Source organism: Odontomachus brunneus, unplaced genomic scaffold, assembly GCF_010583005.1.
Source record: "Odontomachus brunneus isolate Ranch 3 - 2012 unplaced genomic scaffold, Obru_v1 Obru_scaffold_043, whole genome shotgun sequence".
NCBI lineage: Eukaryota > Metazoa > Arthropoda > Insecta > Hymenoptera > Formicidae > Odontomachus > Odontomachus brunneus.
Window position 1 is genome coordinate 15,177 of NW_022639493.1, and position 25,429 is coordinate 40,605.

Genomic DNA, 25,429 nt, shown 5'->3' on the forward strand with positions numbered 1-25,429 from the left:
TATATATATATATATATATATATATATATATATATATATATATATATATATATATATATATATACTGTAATTAACTCTTATGATTCATTATATATAAAACTACGATTACTGTGATGACACATGAGACACATTTCAAAAAGAGACATCTGTCTGAGGAGCAGAAACGATATTTCCCGTAAGCTCGACAACACGATCCGCTGACCCATGCGCTTTATAGGTCGATATTCTAACATTATGACCTCGGTGGCGCCTGATGTCGTCTGACGGATGCGCGCGGTCACGACATTTCCCTCTTAAGAACAAGTAATTAACCCGCCTAATATGGCTCCGTCGGACTAGGATTCTCAGCGTCAGATCGTATATACATGGATAAGGATGTCAAAGCGAGACCACGCTGACCGAAGCGCGATGTCGGTTCGCGTTAGAGATGTGTGTATAAACGTGCGTGAATGTCTGTGTATGTGTGTGTGTCTGTGTGTGTTTATGTATGTACGTATATGTTGTGTGTGTTTATATATTATATCTATGTATAAACGCTCTAAGGCTTTGGCAGTGAGTTAACGAGTCGATTATTCGGCACGTCCGAGACAGGGTGGATGCGCGCATGATATCTCTCTGTCTTCGTATGTGTTCTGTCGCGAGTCCCACGAATGCTACGATCAGAATCGACATGTGCCATCACGCGCGCCGGAAATACCGAAGAGTCGATTTGGTATCTTAGACGAGCATACGTAGGATGGATCTTCTTCTTCTCTTTGTGTTGTCAATGTGGGGTCCTTTCACCGGTAATTGGCCGGCCTCCGTGCATGATCGGCAGCAGAACCTCGCATAATATTCGTGCATACAATACTTGGCCGCCACAATGAGCTCGCACTTGGCGAAGAATGAGTTATCCTGACAATGGGGATGAATGAAGATACCTAAAACAAAGAGGGAGGGATAGATTAAACATACACAAACGTTCGTGCGTAGAGAATCACGTAGGAGGTGTATCTTCGACGTAAGCCGGAGAGTAGCTCACCAGCTACGCGTATGTCGACGCTGTCGGAATCCGAAGTATACTCGTTGGTTGCTTCACATCGATATCGGCCGGAGTCCTCGCGATTCGCGTGGTTAATGATGAGCCGATTAAGTTCTGAAACAGTAACGATTCATGATTTGTCATCATACCTAATGCGAATCGATGCAACAGATCATATCGTGTGTATTTTGTTTTGTTCGGTTGCGAGTATAGTGTTTTATTTGTGATCTTACCAGAAATCTTTATGCGATTATCCGTTCGAATGAGTTCATCGTTCTTGTACCAGAGCACACGTGGAATAGGATAGCCGTCCACGCCGCAACCGATGCTTATTTCGCTGCCCTCGGGGAATTGTGACTGTTCCACTGTTACGTTGACTTTGACCGGCACTATGTATAGTACAAATTTATTAACATTCACGTATGATAATTTCATTCGGTAAATTACAAAAAAAAATAACTCAAGGAATTTAAAAAATGCATAAAATAAGAGAATGCAAAAGTTCTGGGGTACTTACACGAATTTCGCTCATCTTTATCAAAGAGAAATATCATTGATTGTGTTAAGTTCTTATCACGCACTTAAAACAGCAAATAAGCGGATGACACAGCCCGAAGCGATAACATAATGCAATGTTTGATTATTAAGCACGCATGCAGGATGAAATGAGAACCAAAAAGTTCTCGGTTGCGCCGTCCTTGCGATCGATCGTAGTATTGAGGAACACGAAACGTGCATCTAATAAAGACTCATAAGATTCGAATAAAAATTTGTATAGATATCTCAAAAGAGTTCTGCGAAATGTTTTCAATTCCACGCAACATACTTGCTCGAATTCACAACGATCGGCACAACCGGAAACATGTCAGTTATCGCGCGGTCTCACCTTTGAACACCTTGGCAGTTTCGACAGTAGTAGTCGGGAAGAAAGGAGCCAAGTGAGTTGATCTGGAAGGATAAATAGGAGCGAAGGTCTGATACTCGGGAGATGGTGTTCTGGTGGGTCTATAAGGGTACTGCGGCTTCTCAGTGGTGGTGGGTTTCCTCGGAGGTTGAACAAGATACTTGGTGTATTCTTGCTGCTCAGGTTTAACGTTGTAGACAGGTCCGATTGCTTGCAAGATCATCGACCAGGAAGCTGCTTTGCCCATGGCGTTGTACGCTTGGCAAGTGTAAATACCAAGGCTAGTCAGAGTAACCGATCGTATCAGCAGGCTGTAGTCACTGTCCTGCTCGTAAATATCCGAAAACAGAGGCAACATATCGTCGCCGCGCCACCAAGTGACGTGCGGTCTCGGCCAACCCACAGCGTAACAATGCAGAGTTATCGGCGAGTTCATCACCACTGTTATGCGAGTGTCAGGTTCACCAATGATGGAGACGGAGAGTTGGCGCGGTTCTAAAGGATGCAAGAAGAGCGTGCGCGACGTGCTTAGAAATGTAGACGAAGTAGACATGTTAATTGTACTATCACCGGGTGAAATTGTTGCTGACGCTAAACGGAGGCGAAGTATAGAATGCACGTTATTTCAAAGACTGTTATATTTAAGTTTAAGTTGATGGACATTAAAGAGCGACATTAAATACAAGTATTACCGTGTATGTTATTTATACTAACAGAAAAGTAAAGCAACTTGTTTTAACACGTTGACTGCCTAGCGTAAATTAAGTATATATATGAAACATAGCTTTTATCTATACATGAGTGTCAGTCAACATGTTAAGAAACTCCATTTTCTGTTATTATTTTCAAGCTTTATTCATCGCCTCTGTTTCATTCGTCGAGCAATATATTTCACTGAGACAAGTCCACAATAGTATATACGGTTTTAGTGCCTAAAGAATGGGTCAATATTAAATGAGAGCGAGATCTACAATATTTAAATGCATTAAATGTCAATCAGTGAACGGGAATTCATGTTCACTGATTTATATTCGGTAAAATTAGTATAAATACCACACCGTTTAACAAACATCCCAAGCTATCTGTTAACGTTACATTCTATCCAAAGTTACAATGAGATAATCATGCCATGTTACGAAGCAAATGGATTCTTCACATACCTGTGACGTTCAGTTGATATTCCGCTCTTACTGGCGGTCCTAGACCATTGTCAGCCGTGCATACATAAGTTCCTCTGTCGTAAGTATATAAATTAGTGATCTGAAGGGATCCATCGTGTAGTATGCGCCGTCTCGCCTCGGAAGGTCCAATCTGAAGGTTCATATTTGTATGGTATTTTAATTTTTTTTTCTGTTTTTCTCCACACAAAAAAATTTTCATATATTGAGAAATCATAAAGTGAGTAGAAAAATAAAAAAAGAATTACAGAAAAATCAAGAAGTCTTTTTACATGGACTGAAATACAAAACGGCTTACCAGCGTAGTATCCTTCCTCCACGTGATGGTCGGCCTGGGTATTCCTAACGCGACGCATTTCAATGTGACGTAGCCGCCTTCTTGTGCGCTAACACGAGGTTCCTCGGGTTGTTGGATCATCGCAGGTGATCCACCGTATTGCGGTGGAGTGACGGGTCGTAACGTCGTGATCAAAGGTTCTTCTGACGCTGGCTCCAGGCAGGATGTACCGCAACCGCTGTCGCAGCATTTCAAATCTCCGACACAATCCGCATCTGTGGCGCACTCCTGCTCGCATCTTGTGCTGTTTGATACTCTTGGGCAACGACCGGGTTTGACGACTACAAAAACGATTTTATTTGTCGATTTATTTTTCAATAGATGAACGTTATACAAGAATAAAAATAATTATCACATTAATACAACTGTCTTTAGAGTTTAAAACGATTCACGTACATAATATGTTCAAGTGTGGTTTTTCATATAAAATAATTTTTCACACAAACAACTTTTTAAAATATGTAAATATTACTAGTATTTATTTCACTTTCATCTCGTATCAAAAATTTACGAAGAAATGATCCGATGAAAGAGCACAAAAGTAAAATAAAAATTTCAAAATAACTAAATTGTAATATATATATTTTACGTCGTTAATAAGACTCACTCGATTGACAAACGCCTCTGTACTCTGTACCGTCTTGCGTTGCGACTAGTGTAATGGTACATCGAGTACCGTCGGGACAAGTCTTCGTCCTGCAGGGATCCACGCAGCGACAGCGTTCGCAATCCTGCTCGTCAACATACTGTTCCTTGCCGTACGGACAATGAGCCGTATTGCACATCTCCTTAGCTTCTGCGCATCGATCTTTCGTGTCCTTCGTGTCCACGTCTATCTCGTTACTCGCTGCAATATAATTAAAGTGTTATACGAAAGAAATTGGAAAATTTATCTTCTCAAATAAAAAAAATAAATTTTAGATAAACAAAAAAGCTGTTGACATTAATATCGTTGTACAAAGTTCCTATACAACGGCATCACATTGTAAAAGCAATTATATTGGAAAAAGAACTGCAAGCAATATGACATTTGTGATCTTTGTACATCATGGGAAGCTTCATATATTTCGATTTATATAGAACATAAACCACATAGAAGCTGCTGAGAAGCTGTTATGCATTATTTGTAGTGAATTGTTTTCCGTTGAAATCAAATTTATGGTTTTCCTTATCACTTCCATGTCCTATTTTTAGGTGCAGACAAATTTTATTTTATCAAAATATAACTAATTATGTGTATATAAAATCATATACAATTATTAAAATTATATATGATTTCTAAGGATTTAATTATTATATACATAATCTTTAATCATAAAATATATTCGCATGTTAAATTATTTCAGATAACAAGTTTCACTAACTTGGTAAAGCATATAAGCATATTCTTAAATCGTAGATATAGGTACAATATAAATGATAAAGGGATGAATTAATTGTGGAAAATCAGAAGAGTGAAGCAGAGGAATATGAGAAACATAAAAAGTAAGTATATATATATATATATATATATATATATATATATATATATATATATATATATACACAAAGGAAACGACTGCCGTATAAAGCTGAAAGACGAGATCTGTGAGAACACAACCGAGAAATTTATTATCGGTCTCATATCCTGGACTTACTCCTATGGCAAGTGCTCATGCAAGACTCGACGGTCTTGAATCTGTTGCGATTGCCACCGCAGCCGGTGTAAATAAACGCCCGACACACTTGGAGTTCTTCGTCGTAATAGAATCGTTTGGTGCTGCCGGACGTGCAAGATCCGCTGTCGACCGGTTCTTTACAGATCGCTGTATTATCATCACAAAACTAGTTACACCAAACTCGATCGATCTTCCACAGTAGACTCGATGCCGCGATCGTGACAATCAATATGATATGAAGGGATCGTTATGCTTGAAGTAGAACAAGGTACTTACACAGATTTAAACCACTGGTGTCGTTTCCAGGTGCCACTGGCTCCTCGTGATGTATGCAAATAGACTCGCACTCGGAGATCGAGCTGAATCGATTCGCGTTACCGTCGCAGCCGCCGTAAGTGAATTCGCGACAGGAGCGCGTGCTCGTCTCGTAGTAGTACTTGGGAAAAGCGCCTCTGCATGGACCGGAGTCCATAGGAAGATTACACACGTCTGAAATGACCATTTGATGTGTTAGGTGTAGTTCCTGTTAATTATTTTTAAGAGAAGATGGAGATTTTGTGATGTATATATTATATATGACATTCCAACGTAACACATAACCATCAATCTCTAAGTGAAATTTCTCTTCTTATTATATATTTTTAAATATTTTCAGAAAGAGATTAGAGTTTTCAGGGGCACGGCAATCTAATTATTCAGTCAATTTATATACATTTATTAAAAATTCTATTATGGGTGAAATAACGTGATGACGTTTGTTCACTAAGGGAAACATCTGATTTTTTTTCCAAGAACATCACGATTTACCTTGCCCATGGAACTTTCCGCAAAGTCGTTCGCACTGCTCCTCCGTCTGGAATTTGTTAGCGTTTCCGCCGCAGCCGCCGTATACGAAGGCTTGGCACATTTGCTGTTGCGCGTCGTAGTAATATGCAGTGATGGTGCCGTCGCAACTGCCGGGATCAGCCAGCGCCAAACAGATCGGGCTCTTTGGCTGTTCGGTCGGCGGAGTTACTGTGGTCACAATTTGGGGGCTTACCGGTAGCGAAGGTTGCCGCTTACACTTGACCTCGCATGATACTTTATCCTGGAAGCGATTCTTGTTGCCTTGGCATCCACTGTAATCGAATTCATAGCAGGAATCGGTACGTCGGTCATAGTAGAATTGCTTCACATAGCCGTCGCAAGGACCGATCACCTTAGGTAGCGTACAGAGATCTGAAATTGTTGATATTTTCTCTAATTAATACATGTTTGTTTTTTTAGTCACTATTACATATAAGCACGTATGTTATTTTATATATTTTATGCATATATCATTAAGATAACTTCATATAATCGTTACAAAATAATTATAAGATTTTAATTTTAATTATGATATAATATGTCAAATCTTTCCTGTAAACTTTGTACGCTTTCTGTACGGCATACCTTGAACTTCCCCGCAGCGATATTCGCATTCTTCCTGACTATTGAAGTTGTTACCGTTACTCTGACAGCCACCGTATAGGAACTGTCTGCATATGCCGTCGCGGCTGTCGTAGAACCACTTAGTTTGGTCTTCGGTGCACGGACCATGTTCGTCGGGTAGGAAGCAGAATTCTGTAAGACAGAGTAATGTGTCTGAGTAGTATAGTTGCTCGTGCTTAATTTCCAGAGTTATCAGGAGCATTACCTGTTCGGAACTCAACTTCTCTTCCTGGTGGAGCCGGTGTGGTGATGGACGGCACGCACCTGTTGATGCAGTCATGCTCGATCTCGAAGTTGTTCTCATTGCCGCCGCATCCACCGTAGTAGAACAGCCGGCAATGTTGCTCGTAGGAATCGTAGTACCATCGTTGAGTGTAATTGTGACAATCGCCCGGGAGAGCAGGCAGAAGACAGATGTCTTGCTCTGTATTTGCGCAAAGTTAGAGATTACATTCCTGATAATGTTACTCTGTCAAAGAACAAAGTTCGTTGGTCGATTTAGCTTACGTGAGATACATATTGCAAATATAAGGCAATTAATTACGACCTTTCTGTCCTTTGTTACCAATGTCTCAATGCCAAGCTAGTCAATGTTATTGATTTTAATTATTTAAATAAATATAAAAATATAAGAATAAACCTTCTAAACTTCAGAGAAATATTGAGATTTAGCAAGTTTCAGACTTGCAAATATAAAAAATTCTGATGTAAATTATTATTACAAAACATAATTATGTATAAACTGTGTTACATACTATGTGATATCAAATGTGATATATATGTTTATATTGTGCAATTCTTTCTAATTAAATACTCTTCACATACAGTGCGATTTGGTATCAAGAAGAGGAGTTTACATGAGTGCTCGATAGAAAGCGCAAGAAGAAATAATATTAAAGATAACAAAGAAGTGCAGAAACATAGGGAATACGCTAAAGAATATAAATCATGTCTTACCTATCTTAGGCGGGCAATCGGACTCACATGCTTCTCTAGATTCAAAGTTATTTTTATTTCCACCACAACCAGTGTAATAGAATGGCATGCAGCGATTCTCCGATTGATCAAAGTACCATCGAGATTGCTTCTCCGTGCATGTACCCTCCGCTCGTGGCAACGTGCAAGTATCTGTTAATTGCATTAATTATAACATGCAGAGTTAGATATCTGATGTTAATCGATTCTAAGGAGTCCCGACCACTTCAATATTGTCACAAATTCAAAAGCTTGTTTTTGCTGTCAATTCGGGCGATATTCGCTGTGCAAATAGATATGATCAAAGTGATTAGTATCTCTTAGGAAAACTTGCATTTGATAGTTTTTATCCCGTCACCATCACCATATATTAGGAGGTTTCTGTTCAAATTAGGAAATAAAATGAAATTCCTGAACAGATTTATCAATATGCGTTAATAGTAGCCTTAACTTTCTAACCGACTAAAATCAGATTTGGCAGAAGGTTTGCTATTTTAAATTTTATCAAATATGAAAAAACATATATATAAAACAAAATATAAAAAGAAATCGGATAAAATTCGCATTGAATGTTAACACGAATTCCTGATTCCACTATGCTAGTGAATTCTGCAAATAAAAGCGTGCTTGTGAAATAAAGTGATTGCGTGATTTCGTGTCTCACGTTACTACCCATACGTTGCATCGTGAGTGTGCTTTCTTCCGTCACCATTACCAACAAGTGTGCGTAAAACAAAAGAAAATACTTCCTCGAAATCGAGTTAAGCGACGTCGAATTCTGTTTTTGCTTTGCTGAGCGCGCGTGATGTTAATCCGATCGAAGCGATCAAGCTTTCTTCTTACGATTGTTGTACCTTGCGGAGGGCAACGCTGCTGGCAGGCAGCGAAAGTACGGAATCTATTGGGATTGCCTTTACAACCGCCGTAAACAAATTGTCTACACATGCCGCGTTCGGCATCGTAATACCAGCGCAATGCCGAGCCCGGACATGGTCCGGGATCTTTCCTCATGGCGCACACATCGGGCAGTTTGACTGCAAAAGTTCGTTCATCACTGTGCGGTGGAGTCGAACCACATGAGCGAAGTGTTTAGAACTAATAACGGCAGTGAGGAAGTTTCAAATTACTTGGAACACGTCAGTGTCGATCATTTGTCCTATCAAAATATACGTATGGGGCGACTGAGACGAGTTTATTTTACTCAAAAACGAAGAATTATCATAATTTTCTCACATATTCTCAATCACTTTCTCGTCCTGCCAAATTTTTATAATTTTACAAAATTCTGTGTTAAATTTGTATTCTTGTAACTTCGGTCAAATTTATATTTAGTTATGTAACGAGATTGTTTCGGATATATTATCTAAAATACGGTTAATTGAAATATTCTCTAACTGAGTGAAAGTGTTAATATGCGTTACGTTACGACATAACGTTACCATGTTAGAGATGTTATCGATTATGTTCGAACTGTCTTCGATAAAGTTAGTCGTTATTACTAAAAGAATGAAGTTAACAGATATCACCGCCAGCAATCCATATACTCATAAATACTACTATTATCAAATTTAATTAATTCCCAGATATGGTATAGTTAATGTAATTACTACTGTAGAGTAGCTACTTCTTTCATCGTGCAGATAAATTAATAAATAATTCATGGAAATAAAATACAGGAAATCTCTTAACGCACATAAAGAAAGCGAAAAAAGTATTGAGAAGGAAACGTACCTCTTCTTCGACCCGGCTGCAAGCACTGCTGATGACAAGCAACTTCCGTAGGGAAGTTGTTGCCGTTAGCTTTGCAGCCACCATATACGAACTGCTCGCAATTCTGCGACTCTGCGTTGAAGTACCACCTTGTGAAATTGCCGGCGCAAGGACCGGTTTCTTTCGACTGCTCGCATGGATCTAGACGAAGTTTAAACGATTAATTCCAAACAAAATGAACTTTTAATTTTCGCTAAGTGTCGTACTATTTTTATTTTAAGTAGTACTAACTAACTTTCTTTCTCTTAACGACTAGCTATTAAATATTATCAATAATTTAGATAAACAGTTATGAAAAGAATAATCAATAATTATGTTTTCGAGGTGTTTGAATGTCAACTCTTATACATTGCTTCTCATTATTAATCTTGCAAGTTTTTAAATGTTGCGAATCTCAACTTCCAGTTGAAATTGTTCCAGTATATATATAAATATTAATTCCGCGTTATCAAGAGCAGTTTCTTACCGACGCCATCAGGTGTGACACAAAGTTCTTCACACTCTTCCCTAGTTTTAAACTTATTAGCATTACCAAGACAACCTCCATAAACGAATTGACCGCATTGTTTTCTGTCGGCGTCATAGTACCATGTAGGATGATATCCTTGGCAAGGGCCGGCGATTTTCGGCAAGAAACAAGCAGCTGTAAAGAAAATAAAAAAATTAGCTGATTTAATAAAAGAAATATGAAATAATAAAGTAAAATAAATATGTATATAATCAAAAAATTGTACACAATCCCATTTATAATAAACTCATTCATAAAATCTCTATTTTTCTCTTTTACTTGTTTCTTTTTAAAATAAGTAACATAAGAAGTTACCTTTTCCTTTCGGCTGAACACAAACTTCTTTGCACTCCTCTTGCGTTTTGAAACGATTTTCGTTACCCTTACAGCCTCCATACCAAAATCTCGAACAACCGCCGTAATCGGTGTCGTAGTACCATTTGACCGTAAAGTCGCGGCAGGAACCCCTGTCCTTCGGCAATCCACATGCAGCACCGGGCATGGAAGGCACCGAGAGACAACCCTCAAAGTTCTCTCCCTGAGCTTCTTCAATTCCGTCTGCGCAGCATCCGAACTGCGACGCGTCGCATGTGCATCCGGCGAAGTTCGGACCCTTGGCCGGGGTTCTTTCATCCGAACAGCAATTGAATTCCGTATTCTCGCATCCGCAACCTGCGAACATCATGCGATACATTGCATCATAGAGTATTACTTACTTTTATAGCGATTATCAAAGCAGTACAGCGATAGTTTGATAGTTCGTGCGATTTATTTATTCGAAATGTAAGGCTCATCGATTCATTAGTAAGCTTCGAAGTAGCTTCAAAATAGTTATTCTATAGTAGTAATTATAATCACACCTAATTCTCATTCACTACTTTCGGTTTAATTATATATTAAATTTTTTTTAATTATACGGTTTTTATATATAATTATTATACAATTATTATACTTCATTTTCTTATTCTTTTTTACTAACTTTTATGATTGATCGAGTACTTAATTTTTTGGAACAACAAAATTCGAATTTTATAAAGAGAAAAAAAAAATTTTTTCTTAACTAGGAGATAGAAAACTTATAAGAGAAGCTTTTGTTGAGGAAACTCATATAAATTTACCTCATAAGTGCTTCGCATACAAATAGCAATGTACTTTGGATCAAATATGTAATGAGTATAATGTAATGGTACTTGTTATTGAAAAAATTGATTACTACTAGTCACTATTATCAATTTTGAAAAATTACTCATTACGTGATTATTTTTCAAGAAGTAGTGAATTATTACAAGAAATACCGAGTTAGTATTGTGTTTTCACTAAGTTTTGAAGATTCTTTTCTTGACAGTTTGATACCGCTGATACGTACATGTATTCTACATATATTTGTAAACTAAGTATAAAAGTTTCTCCTATATTAGTTATTATTATATAAGAAATGTAATTCTATTACTATTAAAGTTACATTTAAAAAGACGTCTTTACTAAATAGTTACGGACAAAAAGTAACTTATAACTCTTTAAGAGCATTAGATAATACTTACTTTCCAATTTTGATATGTTCGGTTTAATCGGTTCAAGTAATACCACAATATATAAATATATAAATTCTAGATATGTTATTCTAATAATTGAAGTTAATGTGTTATTCTAATGATTGATCTAAAAATATGTTATTCTAAAGATTAATATTATTAATGTTATTCTAATAATTGAAGTTTATATCACTCATAACAACATTAAATTTTAGTAATGAACGACAAACGATCGATGCGCAATTACCTTGACCACGGGCGCCCTTGGCAATGGTGACACCATCGGGACAGCATCCAAACTGATAAGTGTAACACGGGCATCCCTCAAAGTTGGGTCCGCTAGCGGGGGTGAACTGGTTCGGGCAGCAACCGTGAGGCGTGTATTGACAGCCGCAGCCTTCGTTGTTCGGTCCGCGCGCCGCCGTTGAATTATCTGGACAACAGCCGAATCTCGTGTATTGGCAGGCACAGCCGTAGAAGTTTGGTCCACGCGCCGGCATCACGTTATCCGGACAGCACTTGTACGTGCTCGATAAGCAGCAGCCCTCATTGTTCGACCCGTGAGCCGGCGTAGCGCCATCCTCGCAGCATCCGTAAGCGGTATCCTCGCACGGCATTCGACAGCCGTAATTGTCTGGTCCGAGAGCTAAGGGAGATAATCGCACGGACGATAAAAGCGAGACATACACAATGTGCTTAGAAGATTTAGCGCGCTCCTCTGATCATCAATGCAGATGATCAATGACATATTCGGCGAGATTAGCTGATAAAGGGAATCGATATGGCGATGTTACTCAAAAGATTTATACTTCGATTTAACATTTTCATTTGATAATATTCCAATAAACATGATGACGTATTAATGATGTCAAAGTACATTAATATATCATGTTTGCTAGGATATCGTGTCAAAATGAATAATGTTTCGAGGTGTTGATAGTTTGTGGTATTACAAGTGTTTTCTCTGCGCAACAGAGATTTTCACGAGTAACGCCCCAATAAATAATTTTTTACAGGATCTTTTTGTCGGGTTATTATGATTCAGCTGATAATTGCGGTTTCTACCTGCAGAGACTCCATCAGAACAGCATCCAAAATAGGATGCGGTGCAGTTGTCAGGATTAATAACGCCACATCCCGCGAAGTTTGTACCGTTCGCAGCGGTGACACCATCGGGACAGCAACCGTAGGTCGTGTTCGCACAGTCCTCATATGGCATAGGTTGCGTGGTTGTTTCGTACATTTCGGTTAAAGATGTCACAGAAGAGATTTCTTCTTCGCAACCTTAATAGAACGGATGTCGTTACTCAATCATTCTTCATTAAAAGAATAATAAATACATACCTTCGCCGTCAAAACCAGAAGCGGCTTTAACGCCATCTGAACAGCAACCAAACTCGGTAACATTACAACATCCCATATTGTCTTCTCCAGTAGCTGGCGTTTCATTGTCTGGACAACATCCGAATCTGGAAATTCAAAAACAATTAAATTATAAGACGCAAAATATTGTCGTTAAATCTGAGAAATATATTACTTTTGAATTAATTCCGAATTTTAGTTAAATTTAGCAGAGAAAAAAATGCGAAAAAGACATGTTAACTAAATGATATGTATAGAAGTAAAAGCTAGATTCTGCTAAAAAGAGCTAAATTATATGATAAAAAACATGAAGCTGACTCTGTCTGTTCGCACGGCTTCTTGCAGCCCTCGTAATCGTTGCCTTCCGCCGTGGTGACACCATCTGGACAGCAACCGAAGAGCGATTCGTTACAACGAGAATCTGGGCAGCCTTTGTTCTTCGAGCCAGTGGCTGGCGATACGCCATCAGGGCAGCAGCCGTATCGCATCTCATTACATGTCTGCGGCGTCGGGCAACCTTGACCGAAGGGTCCTTGAGCCGTGGTGATGCCATCATAGCAACATCCGAACGGCGTTTTCTTGCAACTCTTTCTCGGTTTGCATTGCCGCTTGAGCGTCATCTCCGGGAATGCGGTTGTCCAGAACTCCGTGACTGTAATTACATCGGTATTAGCGTATCAAGAGAGAGAGAGAGAGAGAAAAGACAAGAGAGAAACATACATTTCATTATCTTCAGTAAACTTACCGTGAGTCTTCTCGGTGAAATCAGTGTCTTCGCTGATCGTGGAGGATGTGACTTCCGTCTCACCAGACACCGTCGTTTCCCCGGAAGATGTGATGGACGATTCGGTCGTTTCGCCCGATTCCGTCGTCGCGCCTGACTCGGTGGTTTCCGTGAAGGCTGTCATTGTAGTTTCGCCTGACTCGGTAGTCAGTTCTGATTCTGTAGTCTGGCCCGACTCCGTTGTGGCTCCAGACTCCGTAGTCGCTCCGGATTCCGTTGTCTCACCCGATTCCGTCGTCTCGCCCGATTCCGTCGTCCCACCCGATTCGCTAGTTTCGCTTGGCGTCGTAGTTCCGCCGGACTCAGTCGTTAACCCGGACTCTGTCGTCTCAGCTGATTCCGTGCTCATACCAGATTCCGTTGTCGCACCTGATGATTCTGTGCTCATTTCCGATTCAGTTGTCTCTCCCGATTCAGTTGTCTCTCCCGATTCCGTAGTTTGTCCCGACTCGGTTATCTCATCGCTACTGGTAGATTCAGATGCGCCCGATGAACTCGTTCCGGTAGTCTCTTCCGTGCTGCTGCTAACCATCGTGGTGAGATCTGTTTTTTCGGTGGTGCGTGGTTCCGTTATATCACTGCTATTTATTTCGTCTTCCGTCATTTCAGAGCTTATTGTAGTCATTTGAGTCATTTCAGTCGTTGTCTCTACGGAATATCGGAATATATTGTATTTTGTATTGTTATGACTGACGCTCTTTAATTTTAGGCTGACGACGGAATATAAGCTTATATATAATATAATTTGCAAACTAAGTAACGATAAATAAAAAAACGTAAAGTATATTTAAGAAATTAAATGTCATGTTTAGATTTACACCAAATATTATAATAATAATGATGAAGTACAAACTTTATCCTTTAAATAACAGTTATAAATGATAATTGTTAAATTATGTAACATTACAGAAATCAATTTTGTATTTTATTACTTACCGGACATAGTGCTGGAATCTGTTTCGCTTCCGGTCGTCTCTGTTTCTTCTGTGGTCTCCGTCTCCGAAGAAGACGTACTCGCCGAAGACTCTGTGGATTCTGTCGTGTCTGTAGAATGCGTAGTGTCCGTAGGATCAGTAGTTGGTGTAGTTTGCGTCTCCGTCGAGTCGGTCGTTTCTGTTCCGGTGGTATCCGTAATGTGTGTCTCGGTAGACTCCGTCGATTCGGTCACGGAAGAGACTGTGGTCTCCGTAGAACCGGTAGTGACATCAGTCGATTCGGTCGTATCAGTCGTTATATCGCTGGAGCTAGTCGTCATGTCGCTGGAGCTGGTCGTCACGTCGCTGGAGCCGGTCGTCACATCGCTGGAGCCGGTCGTCATGTCGCTGGAATCGGTCGTCATATCGCTGGATTCAGTCGTTGGCAATTCCGAACTCTCACTAACTGTCGACTCGAACTCCACGCTACTGGTTGTTCCACTGCTCTCGCTAGTGGCGAAAGAATTCGTCGACATTTCCGTCATTCCCGATTCAGTGCCTAAACAATTTATCCACGTTATGTTTTTGGCACTTGTATACAGTACATGCTTGCATTTATATATATATATATATATATATATATATATATATATATATATATATATATATATATATATAAAATGTATTAAATAGGCAAATCAAGCATTTTACATAATATGTCAATATATAACATATTGTGTAAAATAGCATTAGTATGGCATCAGTAGAGCAAGTTTGTTATACTAGCAACTTTCTCTTAAAAATTTTAACAAGTGTATTCAACAAGAACGCACTGCCGGTTTTTGTAGTCGCGGCCTGAGTTCCTTCTATCGTGGTGCCTTCCACGTCAGTAGACGCGGTCGCGCTAAATTCTTCTTCCTCGATAGTGGTACCGGATCCTTCGATCGTGACATCGGTTTCCTCGGTGATGTCCGACGACTCGGTCACTTCCGTGCCGAACTCCGTTGTGCCGGTTTTGCTGTCCGTCGTGGCTCCACTAATCGGAGTGTCGCTCTTCTCGACGGTGGTGATCTTGCTGCTGTCAATGAAAAAGGTAGTGTCGAACACGAAGCCATCGTCGCCGCTACCCTCGCCGCTACCCAGCTCGGAAGGCGATATGTCACCCCTCGTGGAGTCGCTGAACATAGTGTCGTAAATGTCGCTTCCCGTAAACGGCGAGCTCAAGGGTGTTGCTTCCGTTTGCTTGACCAGTCTGGCTAACATTGCTTTCTGAAACGAAGAAGAAAAAAGGAATTGCGATGCTTCCACGACCGCGTTTCGAATCCCTTCGATCCACGACGAGACGTGAAATTGAGGGAGAATCACATTACCGGACCGAGTGTTCCGCGCCGTCGATTCGATCGAGTCCGACAAAGCTCTTTGAAACAGTGGAGCGGTAAGGAACGAAGTTACGAAGTAACTCAGTCGCGTCTGATACTCGATTACGCGCGACACGGTTCAGTTTCACTCACCCCCGTGGGTAAGCTGATTTCGGGGACACCTTCTACTTCCTCCTCCTCCTCCTCGTCCTCGCACTCCTCCTCCTCTTCCTTTAAGTCCGTTATTTCGCCATCTTCCCCTTCATCACTCGGTGTCACACCTAAAGATACAGCGAAACGACGAGTTTACGTAAATCGCACAGGCACGTTGGAACGTGTGATTTCGGGAATGATGCAGGGTCGTTACGAGCACACGTAAATCTTTTGAATAGCGTTTCACTCGGGACCTCGGGAGCCCTAAATCCGCCACCGCTGACTCACGCTTTCAGAGATTCGCCATGTGAGAGTACTCTTTCGATATCGAGAGATCTCACGCGTGCGTTTTATTTCTTGGTGACTGGCTCGGATAGTGCGACAGAAACATAATTTCCTCGCTATAGCGGGGAAGGTGCTGTTATATTCACAGTGGGTGGCCGCCCTTTAGAATGGCAGGTACTAAGACATTTGCGTTTAATGCCACGAACCTCATTATTTTCGCGCCCGCTGTTCTAAGTATGTCCAATATTTTATACACGCGGCTGCGATATGTTTATAGTAAAGAGGGCTTGCCTTCGCGATATAAATCACGTGCCCTGTATTATGATGGAGCAAATGTTAATTTCCGTATTATTATCTCTGGTAATGAAGGCTCGCAACCACCAAGGGATTACGTATTACATAGTACACAAGTAAACGTAGCTAATATATCGTATGTTTCGGCTTTTACCTCGTCGAGAAGAATAATGTGGCTTATTTATAAAATAAAAGAAACCAAATAAAATAAATAAAATCAACATACAGATATCTTTTATTTTCAATTACCTATATGTATTCTTTGTATGTATTTGAGAGCTTTTATTTTAGCTTAAAAATAAAAAAATATTAATATCAGGGAATAGCTTCCTCAAAGTTAGTATCAAACGAGCACATTTTTATTTCAAGACAACGTTATTTTCAGAATCGACAGTGAACAATGAGTCGTTCATGACAATTTAAATTCGAAAAATTCTTACCTTTTTCGCAAGGCTGATCGTTACACTTTTCAGTGGAGAACATGATGCTGCTAGCATCACATTGGCTTATAGACACTGTCTTATTATCCTTCATGCAAATCACCTTACGCATCATATCGCCGCCGTCACATGGCTTCGAACACTGCAACATGTGATTGACGATGGTTTTGATTGCAGCACATTAATACGGCTGATGATTATAAACGAGTTGTATACTATTTAACTAAATTCGGATTTTACAGAAAGCGCGAAAGTTGGTGAAAGCAACAGTAATTTAGTATAAGAACTATAAAAAAATTATGAATTTATGCAACATATAAACTATATAAATAACTACTCAATCTATCATATTTATCGTAGCAAAGAAAGAAGAAATTTACATTTACAGTTACATTTCCCAAATACGGCTTTTGAGAGTAAAGACAAACCTTGCTCCAAGGTCCTGCAAACCACTCGCCCTTGCACGGTTCTTTGGCGGTGCAATTTTTGGTATCTTCAAATTTCTCTTCAGGATCGCAATTCTCGTCCGCGACTTTCTTCACGGTATCGTCGCTGAAGGTGCCGCAGAACACTTTGCGGGTCTGAACACCGGATCCGCATTTCGCCGAACACTGTAGAATTATCGTGATGATAAGAGAAATAAGTAGGGTGAATATCATCGATGACGCGAGTAAAGAGATATGTTTCGAGACAGGGAAGAAGCGGACGGGAATATTTATCCGCTTACTTTGCTCCATTGCGAGCTGAACCACTGGAAGTCGCAGTCCTCGCTTTTCTCGCACTCCTTTTCCAGTTCGGGCTTTTTGGTCGCATCGCACAGATCGTCCGGATAAACTGTACCATCTTGAGTAGCGCACTGAGTGGTTCTGGTCTCTTTGGTAAGGTCGCACTTCTCCTCACACTATCAGGGAGGGATTTTCAAATTACGTCGGTTCGTTTTGGAAGTGTCCAATGGAGAAACAGAAATATGATAATTTATTTTTTCTTCTCTCATTCAATAGGAAGTTAAGGACTCACTCCGCTCCATTCCGAGGTGACCCAGTCGAGACCAGCGCAGGGCCTTAGTTCGCAAGTCTTCTCACGTTCCGGCGCTTCCGTTTCGCACGCCTCATCTTCCAGCACTTGGATCTTACCGTCCACCTTTCTGTAGCACGTGACTGTCCTGGTTTGCTTACCAGGTCCGCATATATGATCGCACTAGGAGAAATATTGATTCCTCACGACGTGCGTGTTTCGCTTCTCGAAATAACAGTGCATTAACGGTGAAACAGTGATTTGTACTTAAGAACATGCGAATTACACCCTGGCGGGAGATAACTCGATGACTTCGACGTCTCGCATCGCTTTCGAAATTGTGCGCGAGACGTAAGTCGACTGATAGAGCGCAAACGAGAAAAGCAATGATCATGAAAGGCAATTTAACGGTGAAATGGACACAATAAAATGAGATTAATGCCGCTATGAACGGTGACAAAGTAACTCACGGGCTTCCAGGGTCCCTCGTGCCACTGCGGGCAGTCCACGTCTCTGTTGCATTCCTGCTTGGTGGGCCCTTTCGGGCCCACTTTCTCCAGGCATTGAGAATCGTCCACCACGGAAGCTATCCCGCCCGAGATGACCTGCTCGCACTTGATCTCTCTACTCTGCTCGCCCTCCTCGCCGCACTGCTTGGTGCAAAGGGACCATGGACCCTCCACCCACATCGGTGGACAGGGTTCCTCGTTACAGCTTTGCGTGTCAGCTGGTTCCAGCTGCCGATCACACAGGCCCTCATCTACTGGTTGACTGTCGCGTCTCCGCACGCAGGCCACCCGTCTCGATTGGTAGCCTTTAGAGATAAATGAAGCGTAGAATGGATCCTTTGTCGTGAGTAATATTCGTGCGTAATTATTACTTGGCAAAAGACGGATGGGGAAAATGAATTCTTTCTTTTTTAATTTGTGATTGAAATTGATCAATAATAATTATAAGTCCAATATTTGCTCATTATACGGACAAAGCTATTTTACCTTTTTAAGGAATTATGAATATGCTATTTACTATTGTTATTATTTGAATTCTCTACTCAACTTTGTAGGGCAAAAATGATTTATCAACAAGAGTTATTAAAGTAGTCTTTTTGAATTTTACTGACACAAATTGGAATCAAATGTTGCATCAAATTTAATTCAATTTTGGACTAGAAATTAACTTCTTCGATCGAATCAGCCACTCTCGTACGAACATTCGCACGCAACAGGTAAAACGTTGTCGCGAGGAAGCACGACGGACTCGAGCATCGGTGGTCTAATCGCGTTAAAGTGATAATCCCGTAATACCTCCGCCGCAACTGGCGCTGCAACTGGAGAATTCGTCGGTTATCCAGGTGTAGCTGTCCGGGTCCGCGCGTGACGAGAACTTGTTCGGTATGCTGTATTCGTAATGCACGCCTACGTTGCGATCTTGGTACAGCAGCTGCGAAAGCAAAAGCTCCACGTTAATATGTCTCGGACTCGCTCCATCGACGGAGAAGAATCGATCAATGTACCGACCACGACGTAAATCGACTCGTTCGTCGGTCCCAAGGCCGTGACGATATCGGGCGCCGCGAATCCTTGCGGATCTCGGGTGTAATGGAAGGTCGTGCCGGAGAAGCGCAGGCTGCGCGGAAAGTCTATCATCCAGTTGCCGTTCAGGTAATAGTGGCCCGTGGTGTTGCGTATGGCTAATCAAACGAGTTTCACGAGTGTTTCAGAGTGTGTTTGTGCACTGTGTGGCTACGAGGAGCAACGAGTCGAACAATTTCCCCGGGATATTCATCTAAACGCTTTATTCAATCAAGAGCTCACGCTTACCGAGATAATTGTTAGATGGTTGCACTTCCCTTATGGCGATGTTTGTCGCGCCCTCGGGTATTAGCAGAATATCGACGTAACCTGAAAGAGGCGCAATATTGTTCTGTTATTGCGTTATTAGTGTCATAGAGTGGCACAGTTAGCTGCAAGTAATTTCGCACAGTAGCGAGAAATTAATTTATCTCCCGACAAAAGCCTCAGACGTCGACTGCGGATGTAATCTCGCCAGGTTACGGACTGGATTTGTTCGTAAAGGCTATTAATCGAGGAAAATCACTTACCCACATGGAGATCGTCTGTGTCGAATAAGCCGTTAACCGTATTGCAATCGGAGCCGTCGCCGCCGCATTCTCTGCACGCGTCTTCTTTGGCATCGCTACCCAGCATCATATCGCACCCGACGTGCTGGTCGAAAAAAAGGATCACCGTGAAATTTTATCGTAACACGTCATACATTCTATACGGAAAAAATATTGCAGTAAAAATTGCGCTAAAATTATATTTCTTTCTACAATGTTTTTTATAAAGATAGACAGTACTGAAATTGTAGTAGTATAAACTACTATATATACATGAAAAAAATATCTCACATTGAGGAGTCCCATTAGAATTGACTAGGTCACCTTTCGTCACTCTATTCGTGTGTGCATATCTATGTGTATAATTCTATAAATTAATTGTATATATTTGTCTAATTAATTCAACCTGCCATCTCAGCCAGTATTTATAGCGTATATTTTTATATATACATTTTTTGTAAGTGTCAACTGACCCAAGGGAGGAGGAGACTAATATCCTCCGGCCACAAAATAGTTAAGTGAGCGCACAGTATTAGTCGTTGAAAAAATTGTATTTCATCCTAGAAAGTAAATCTTATTCTCCAGGGAACATTAATGTCCATAATTAGAAAAATTTTGTTGTAATTTTTACTACAACATTTCTTGCGTGTATTTCCTTCTCTCATTTCGTTTGTCAATCAAGATCTCCGTTTTGATAAAAGCGTTCGAGAGCACAACTCCATCGAAGCAATGATCGTTCGTGCGCGACACGTACACACTAATTCGTACTAATTGACACTTTACCGATTGACAACTCACCATGCACTTGCCCTTGACGCAGACGTCATTCGCGTCGGCCTTGCAAGGCGTGCCGTCTACTACGGTGTTCTTGTGCCTGTAGAAAAACCTCTCGCCGCGCGGCATGCAATTCAGCTCACACTTATTCGGACTCCCAGTGTACGGAATCCAACTGCGGCAGATAAATAACAGTAATAATTGCGAAGGCAATCGACGAATCGCGCGATTTAACAATGATCGCACGGTTCGACGATTGTTCAACCGCCATTATCCCGGGATCTTCCTGTGCTTCGCGCTCGATGAGTGACTCAACGCGACTCTGACGAGGAAGTACGTGCACAGTCGCGACGAGTGAAAGATAATCGGCCGTCAGAGCCGATAAATTACAGTATTTGTGCGAACGTCAGTATCGCTTATGGCTCGTTCCTTCGCGGTGGAAACTTTCGAGTCTCGCCCGACTCGCTTGGGTCATCGCCGGGAGAAAGAGCACCATAAATATAGTGTCATCTATTAAAAGACGATTCAAGCGACCGCGGATTACAGGGCGAAGGGACGATCATTAGGTGCTGCCAAGGACCACAAAAGGATTTCATCATCGTCCCACGCGGAGCGCCGATCATAAATCACCATGGCGACGCGAGGTGAGATGAGATGAGGTGAGGCAGTCGTCGTTTCACGAATTTGACTGAATCCAGTTAATAATTAAAACGTCGGGCTGCGATACTTACTCGTAATATACATCCTCGAAGGGTATCTTATTGAACTTGGCACATTGCTCCGCTCGGAAATCCTTCGGCTCATCGGGACAGTCCTGGAAGAAGCACGATTGGCATTTTCGAATTTCGCGCTGGTAAATGCATCCGGCAGCTCGACCACCGAGCTTAAGCTTTGCGACAACGAACGCGTGCTCGCGACTGTCTCGACGTAATTTCCGCGACAAGCGCGCGAGTCGATCTGCACAAAGAAGTCGTGCAATATCCTTCTCTCTCGTGTTAACACGCGCAACGATTTAAGGAAGCGTGCAGCGATTTACTCGTAAAATTCCGCGATATTTCATGTCGAACAACGAACGTCGAGAGATTCTCAGCGCGCTGAATTTCGGCTGGCGATTTAAAATATCTGGTTGGCGGAATCAATTGAACTATGTAACACCAATTTGAAATATGTAACGAGTCAAAAAACACACGGTTGCATACTCGCGAGATATAACGTCAGCCGAAGTTGGCTGTTCGTATGCCCGGCGCGTTCGCCGTCGACGGAAATAAAGCAGCGCGGTGTAGCTACGATAATTACTGGCTCGCGAACTCGCCATAATAAAAAAAATATGGGGAGCTCGGCGGAACCGCCGCGTAAGCGAGACGCACGAATTTTTTCCGCGACTTTTTTTCCAGCGCATTTGACTGCGCTTTCGCGCCCTCGTTTCGCCGACCTCGAACTCGAAATAAATCCCGACGGCGCGGCGCACGGATGAGGCGAGTTTTCGTACGAAGAAATGCAGACGCTCGGGCGTGGTGCGGAAAAAGAGTCTCGTCATGGCGTGAAATGAAGGGACAGAAGGCTCCAGCTCTTAGGACCTGTATATACGGACGGTCCTATTTTTCGACTGGCTACGTCCCCTTCATTAAGTTAACTTGGCTCATCCCTCGACACCGATCTCATCGGGTGACTCGCTCTCTCAACATCGATGCGGGGATGTAGAGCCGTTGCACGTGAGTATAATCGAACACTTCAATTAGAGATTTCATCGAATTGCTCGCGCGTAACATGTAGTTCACGTTGTACCTGAACCATCGCTACTTCTACGATAGCTTAAGTCTCACGACGGCACTATAACTGTCGCAAATCGAGAAAAAGCGTACTCCCGTCCTCGTGACCACCCGCGTGAAATCAACGAGCGCGTGCTGCTACGCTATTTCGTGAACGGCCCGCAAAAATGAGATGGCCCGCAGATGGACGCCGCGTAGGGCAGACCCCCGAGGGGCAGGTAATGTCGATAAATCGAGTGGAACCCGAGTAAAAAGGAAGAAGAGATACCCCGACGGGACCGGTACCACGCACGAGGATACGGAGCAGGATTTATGGCGGGAGATTTCTTGCGGACGGAACGAAACGCCAGAAAAAGGGTGGCGGGCAGAGACAGGGTGAGTCAGAGAGAGAGAGAGAGAGAGAGAGAGAGAGAGAGAGAGAGAGAGAGAAAGAGAAAGCGAGGCAACGTTCAGGAAAAAGTTTCAGGTCGGTGGGACGACATGAACACGACGTCGCGGATGACGAATGTTGCCAATCGTACGAGCTGTGAAATTTATAAGGGATTATTTTAAGCTACGCGCGCGCGTTGCAACGAGGAGCGATCGACCTCAAGGGGCCGGCGCGGTGTGTCTGGAGTTGTGTTTTCGGGATTATTTAAATCTATTGCACTTGAGAGAGCCGGTGCGTCTCCTCGGATTACCTACCGTCACATTTTGTAACTCTCCGCGGAGTCGTCGCATCGTCAACGGGGTGTCACCCCCGTTATCCGTGCGGGAAGATCGAAGACTCTAGTCGAGAAAGGAGGAGCAAGCAGCATACCGGCGATTGTACCCGTACGCGAGAAACAAATTGCCGCGATACGCGCGTCGAAACGTTTACCTCGCCGCGCATTTTAACGCGGAGAGATAATGGGACGGTTAATTGTCCGTCCCGGCGCACAATGGCCGCCGGGTATTCATGAGCTCGCGGAAAATCTTGGCGTCATTTGTAGCGAGCTAAAGCGCGGTAAGCTGTAATTTTCACAATATGCGCGGAAATTGTGCGAGAAATATTTACATACATTATTTATCAAATATTTATCGCCTGACGCGATAGATTGTAGCAAAACGCTCGCGTACATATAGATTAGATCAAACTGAACACAGAATTTCTTTGCTATTTTGTGGCAAACAAATTTAAACAAATCTAATGTAAAATTTCGAATTATTAATCAAAAGAGATTGACGATTGAGATTGCACGCTATGCAGTGCAAGATGTGACGATATGTACGATCTTTGTTATGTAGATTACGTCAAATTTAACAAAAAAGTTTTGCTACCATTTTGCTACCATTTTACAAATAACTACAAAAATTTCTCAATTATTAATTACAAGAGATTGGCTATTTATTGTGCGCAATCATTTGCGAGTCGTCTTTAATCAACAACTCACAAATTTACGTGGTTATTTGCGAAATGATGGAGGACTTTCGTGTTCAGTTCGACTTAATCTACCCGAGAGTTTTTCCACTTTTGAAACACTTTCATTTGCGGGATATATAATTCATTTCTATGAATAAACTTTATATCCCACAAGTGAATTTTCAAGTATGTTTTCCTCAGTACATTGTCATCAGATATCCTGTATATCATTAGGTTGTACAATCTAATGAGGAAAAGACGGACCGACAAGAGCACGGTAATCGTGACGGTAATTAATGTTTATTATTCGAGTTTAGAGTTGGGAAAGTCGGTTGTTGTACGTCATGCGAAATACTTCGGACATCTTGTTAGATTGGATGTGTTGCCGCTACCGACTGAAACTGACACGCCGTATATCACTATTTCGTTGTGATCGGGCGATCAACCCATAGAGGAGGGTGATTTATTTCGGGGAAGACAGCGGGGCGAAGCCGCAAATAGACAAGGAAAAAGTACACGAGAAACAAATTATCGAAACGCCGGCGGGCGAGTGATATTAACGTCCCATTTCCCGCATATTTGCCGCGGAGGGGAATCAATTGAGCGAACTCTGGAGGCCTCACTGCGTTGTATTGTAAATTATTTAGGCTGAAAAGTCTACATAATTAGCCTTCATTTCTGACTGAAAAGAATCTGATTGACAAGAAAATCTACTATAAGATATTACCTTATTTTCAACAATGAATTATCATAAACGTTTGCGGAAAATGTAAAAAATATATCGAAAAAAGAAAAAAATACTAAAAGAACCAAATAAATATGTCAAATATATAAAATAGGAAAGATTTATACATTTATTCGCGTCTCTGAGTTTGTCTAAAAGAAAATTCACGATCTTCACGTATTTTCCATTGTGTCTGCGCGTAAAACGATACCAGACGTTATCAAAATTCGCGGTTTCGTCACAGCATTCGTCTTGAATTAAGCACAAAGCTTTCTATATATTAAATCAACGTCGACCACCTATGTTGCGTCGCAGATAAAATCGAGTTTCCCGTTAGTATCATCAGTCCTCCTTAGAAAGTCACGAGATTCAGAGTAAAAAGAGAGACGTTGCTCGAAAATCGAAAGCGGCACCGGCGGCGGCTCTTTAAATGCGCGTAGGGTCACCTGTAATTACGGCTAACTCTTAATTAAAGCGTGGCTTCATTAAAGAAATCCGACCGCACTTCGCGTTGGCGTCTATAATTTTTCCATGGTCGGCGGCGCGCTGTTTTGCGAGTTTATTCGTTGCTACGATTGCGTCGATGGAAATCCACTGTTAATTTTTCATTTGAGATCTATCGTCGCTTCAGTTTCACGAAAAGGGGAGTGGGGCCGCTAAATCGAATTCAAAGACGAGAATAGGAAACAATCGATATGTTAAATT

The 25,429-nt window shown here is 41.6% G+C and overlaps 1 protein-coding gene across 5 annotated transcripts in view; it reads right to left on the minus strand.

Moving 5' to 3' along the window:
- Nucleotides 1–11: 11 nt before the first annotated feature.
- Nucleotides 12–25,429, minus strand: part of LOC116844591 (papilin) — a 138,910-nt gene continuing 113,492 nt past the window's right edge. For 2 of the 5 annotated variants that reach the window (XM_032816340.1, XM_032816339.1), the window contains exons 5-39: nt 21,582–21,664; nt 20,875–21,025; nt 20,059–20,182; nt 19,778–19,858; nt 19,475–19,647; nt 19,262–19,397; nt 18,428–18,771; nt 17,961–18,140; nt 17,671–17,844; nt 17,372–17,554; nt 16,944–17,085; nt 15,925–16,052; nt 15,247–15,682; nt 14,436–14,972; nt 13,461–14,147; nt 13,034–13,367; nt 12,698–12,822; nt 12,419–12,637; nt 11,601–11,999; nt 10,137–10,493; nt 9,780–9,956; nt 9,275–9,454; nt 7,526–7,696; nt 6,774–6,992; nt 6,530–6,700; nt 5,906–6,316; nt 5,375–5,587; nt 5,078–5,245; nt 4,048–4,287; nt 3,402–3,721; nt 3,086–3,236; nt 1,908–2,420; nt 1,255–1,410; nt 1,022–1,135; nt 12–920 (exon numbers count right to left, since the gene is read on the minus strand). In XM_032816340.1, the coding sequence (XP_032672231.1) occupies nt 718–920; nt 1,022–1,135; nt 1,255–1,410; nt 1,908–2,420; nt 3,086–3,236; nt 3,402–3,721; nt 4,048–4,287; nt 5,078–5,245; nt 5,375–5,587; nt 5,906–6,316; nt 6,530–6,700; nt 6,774–6,992; nt 7,526–7,696; nt 9,275–9,454; nt 9,780–9,956; nt 10,137–10,493; nt 11,601–11,999; nt 12,419–12,637; nt 12,698–12,822; nt 13,034–13,367; nt 13,461–14,147; nt 14,436–14,972; nt 15,247–15,682; nt 15,925–16,052; nt 16,944–17,085; nt 17,372–17,554; nt 17,671–17,844; nt 17,961–18,140; nt 18,428–18,771; nt 19,262–19,397; nt 19,475–19,647; nt 19,778–19,858; nt 20,059–20,182; nt 20,875–21,025; nt 21,582–21,664 (8,400 nt within the window). In that variant the 3' untranslated portion in view covers nt 12–717. The remainder of the gene's footprint in view (nt 921–1,021; nt 1,136–1,254; nt 1,411–1,907; nt 2,421–3,085; nt 3,237–3,401; nt 3,722–4,047; nt 4,288–5,077; nt 5,246–5,374; nt 5,588–5,905; nt 6,317–6,529; nt 6,701–6,773; nt 6,993–7,525; nt 7,697–9,274; nt 9,455–9,779; nt 9,957–10,136; nt 10,494–11,600; nt 12,000–12,418; nt 12,638–12,697; nt 12,823–13,033; nt 13,368–13,460; nt 14,148–14,435; nt 14,973–15,246; nt 15,683–15,924; nt 16,053–16,943; nt 17,086–17,371; nt 17,555–17,670; nt 17,845–17,960; nt 18,141–18,427; nt 18,772–19,261; nt 19,398–19,474; nt 19,648–19,777; nt 19,859–20,058; nt 20,183–20,874; nt 21,026–21,581; nt 21,665–25,429) is intronic. The other 3 variants (XM_032816343.1, XM_032816342.1, XM_032816344.1) reach the window with 3 other exon arrangements.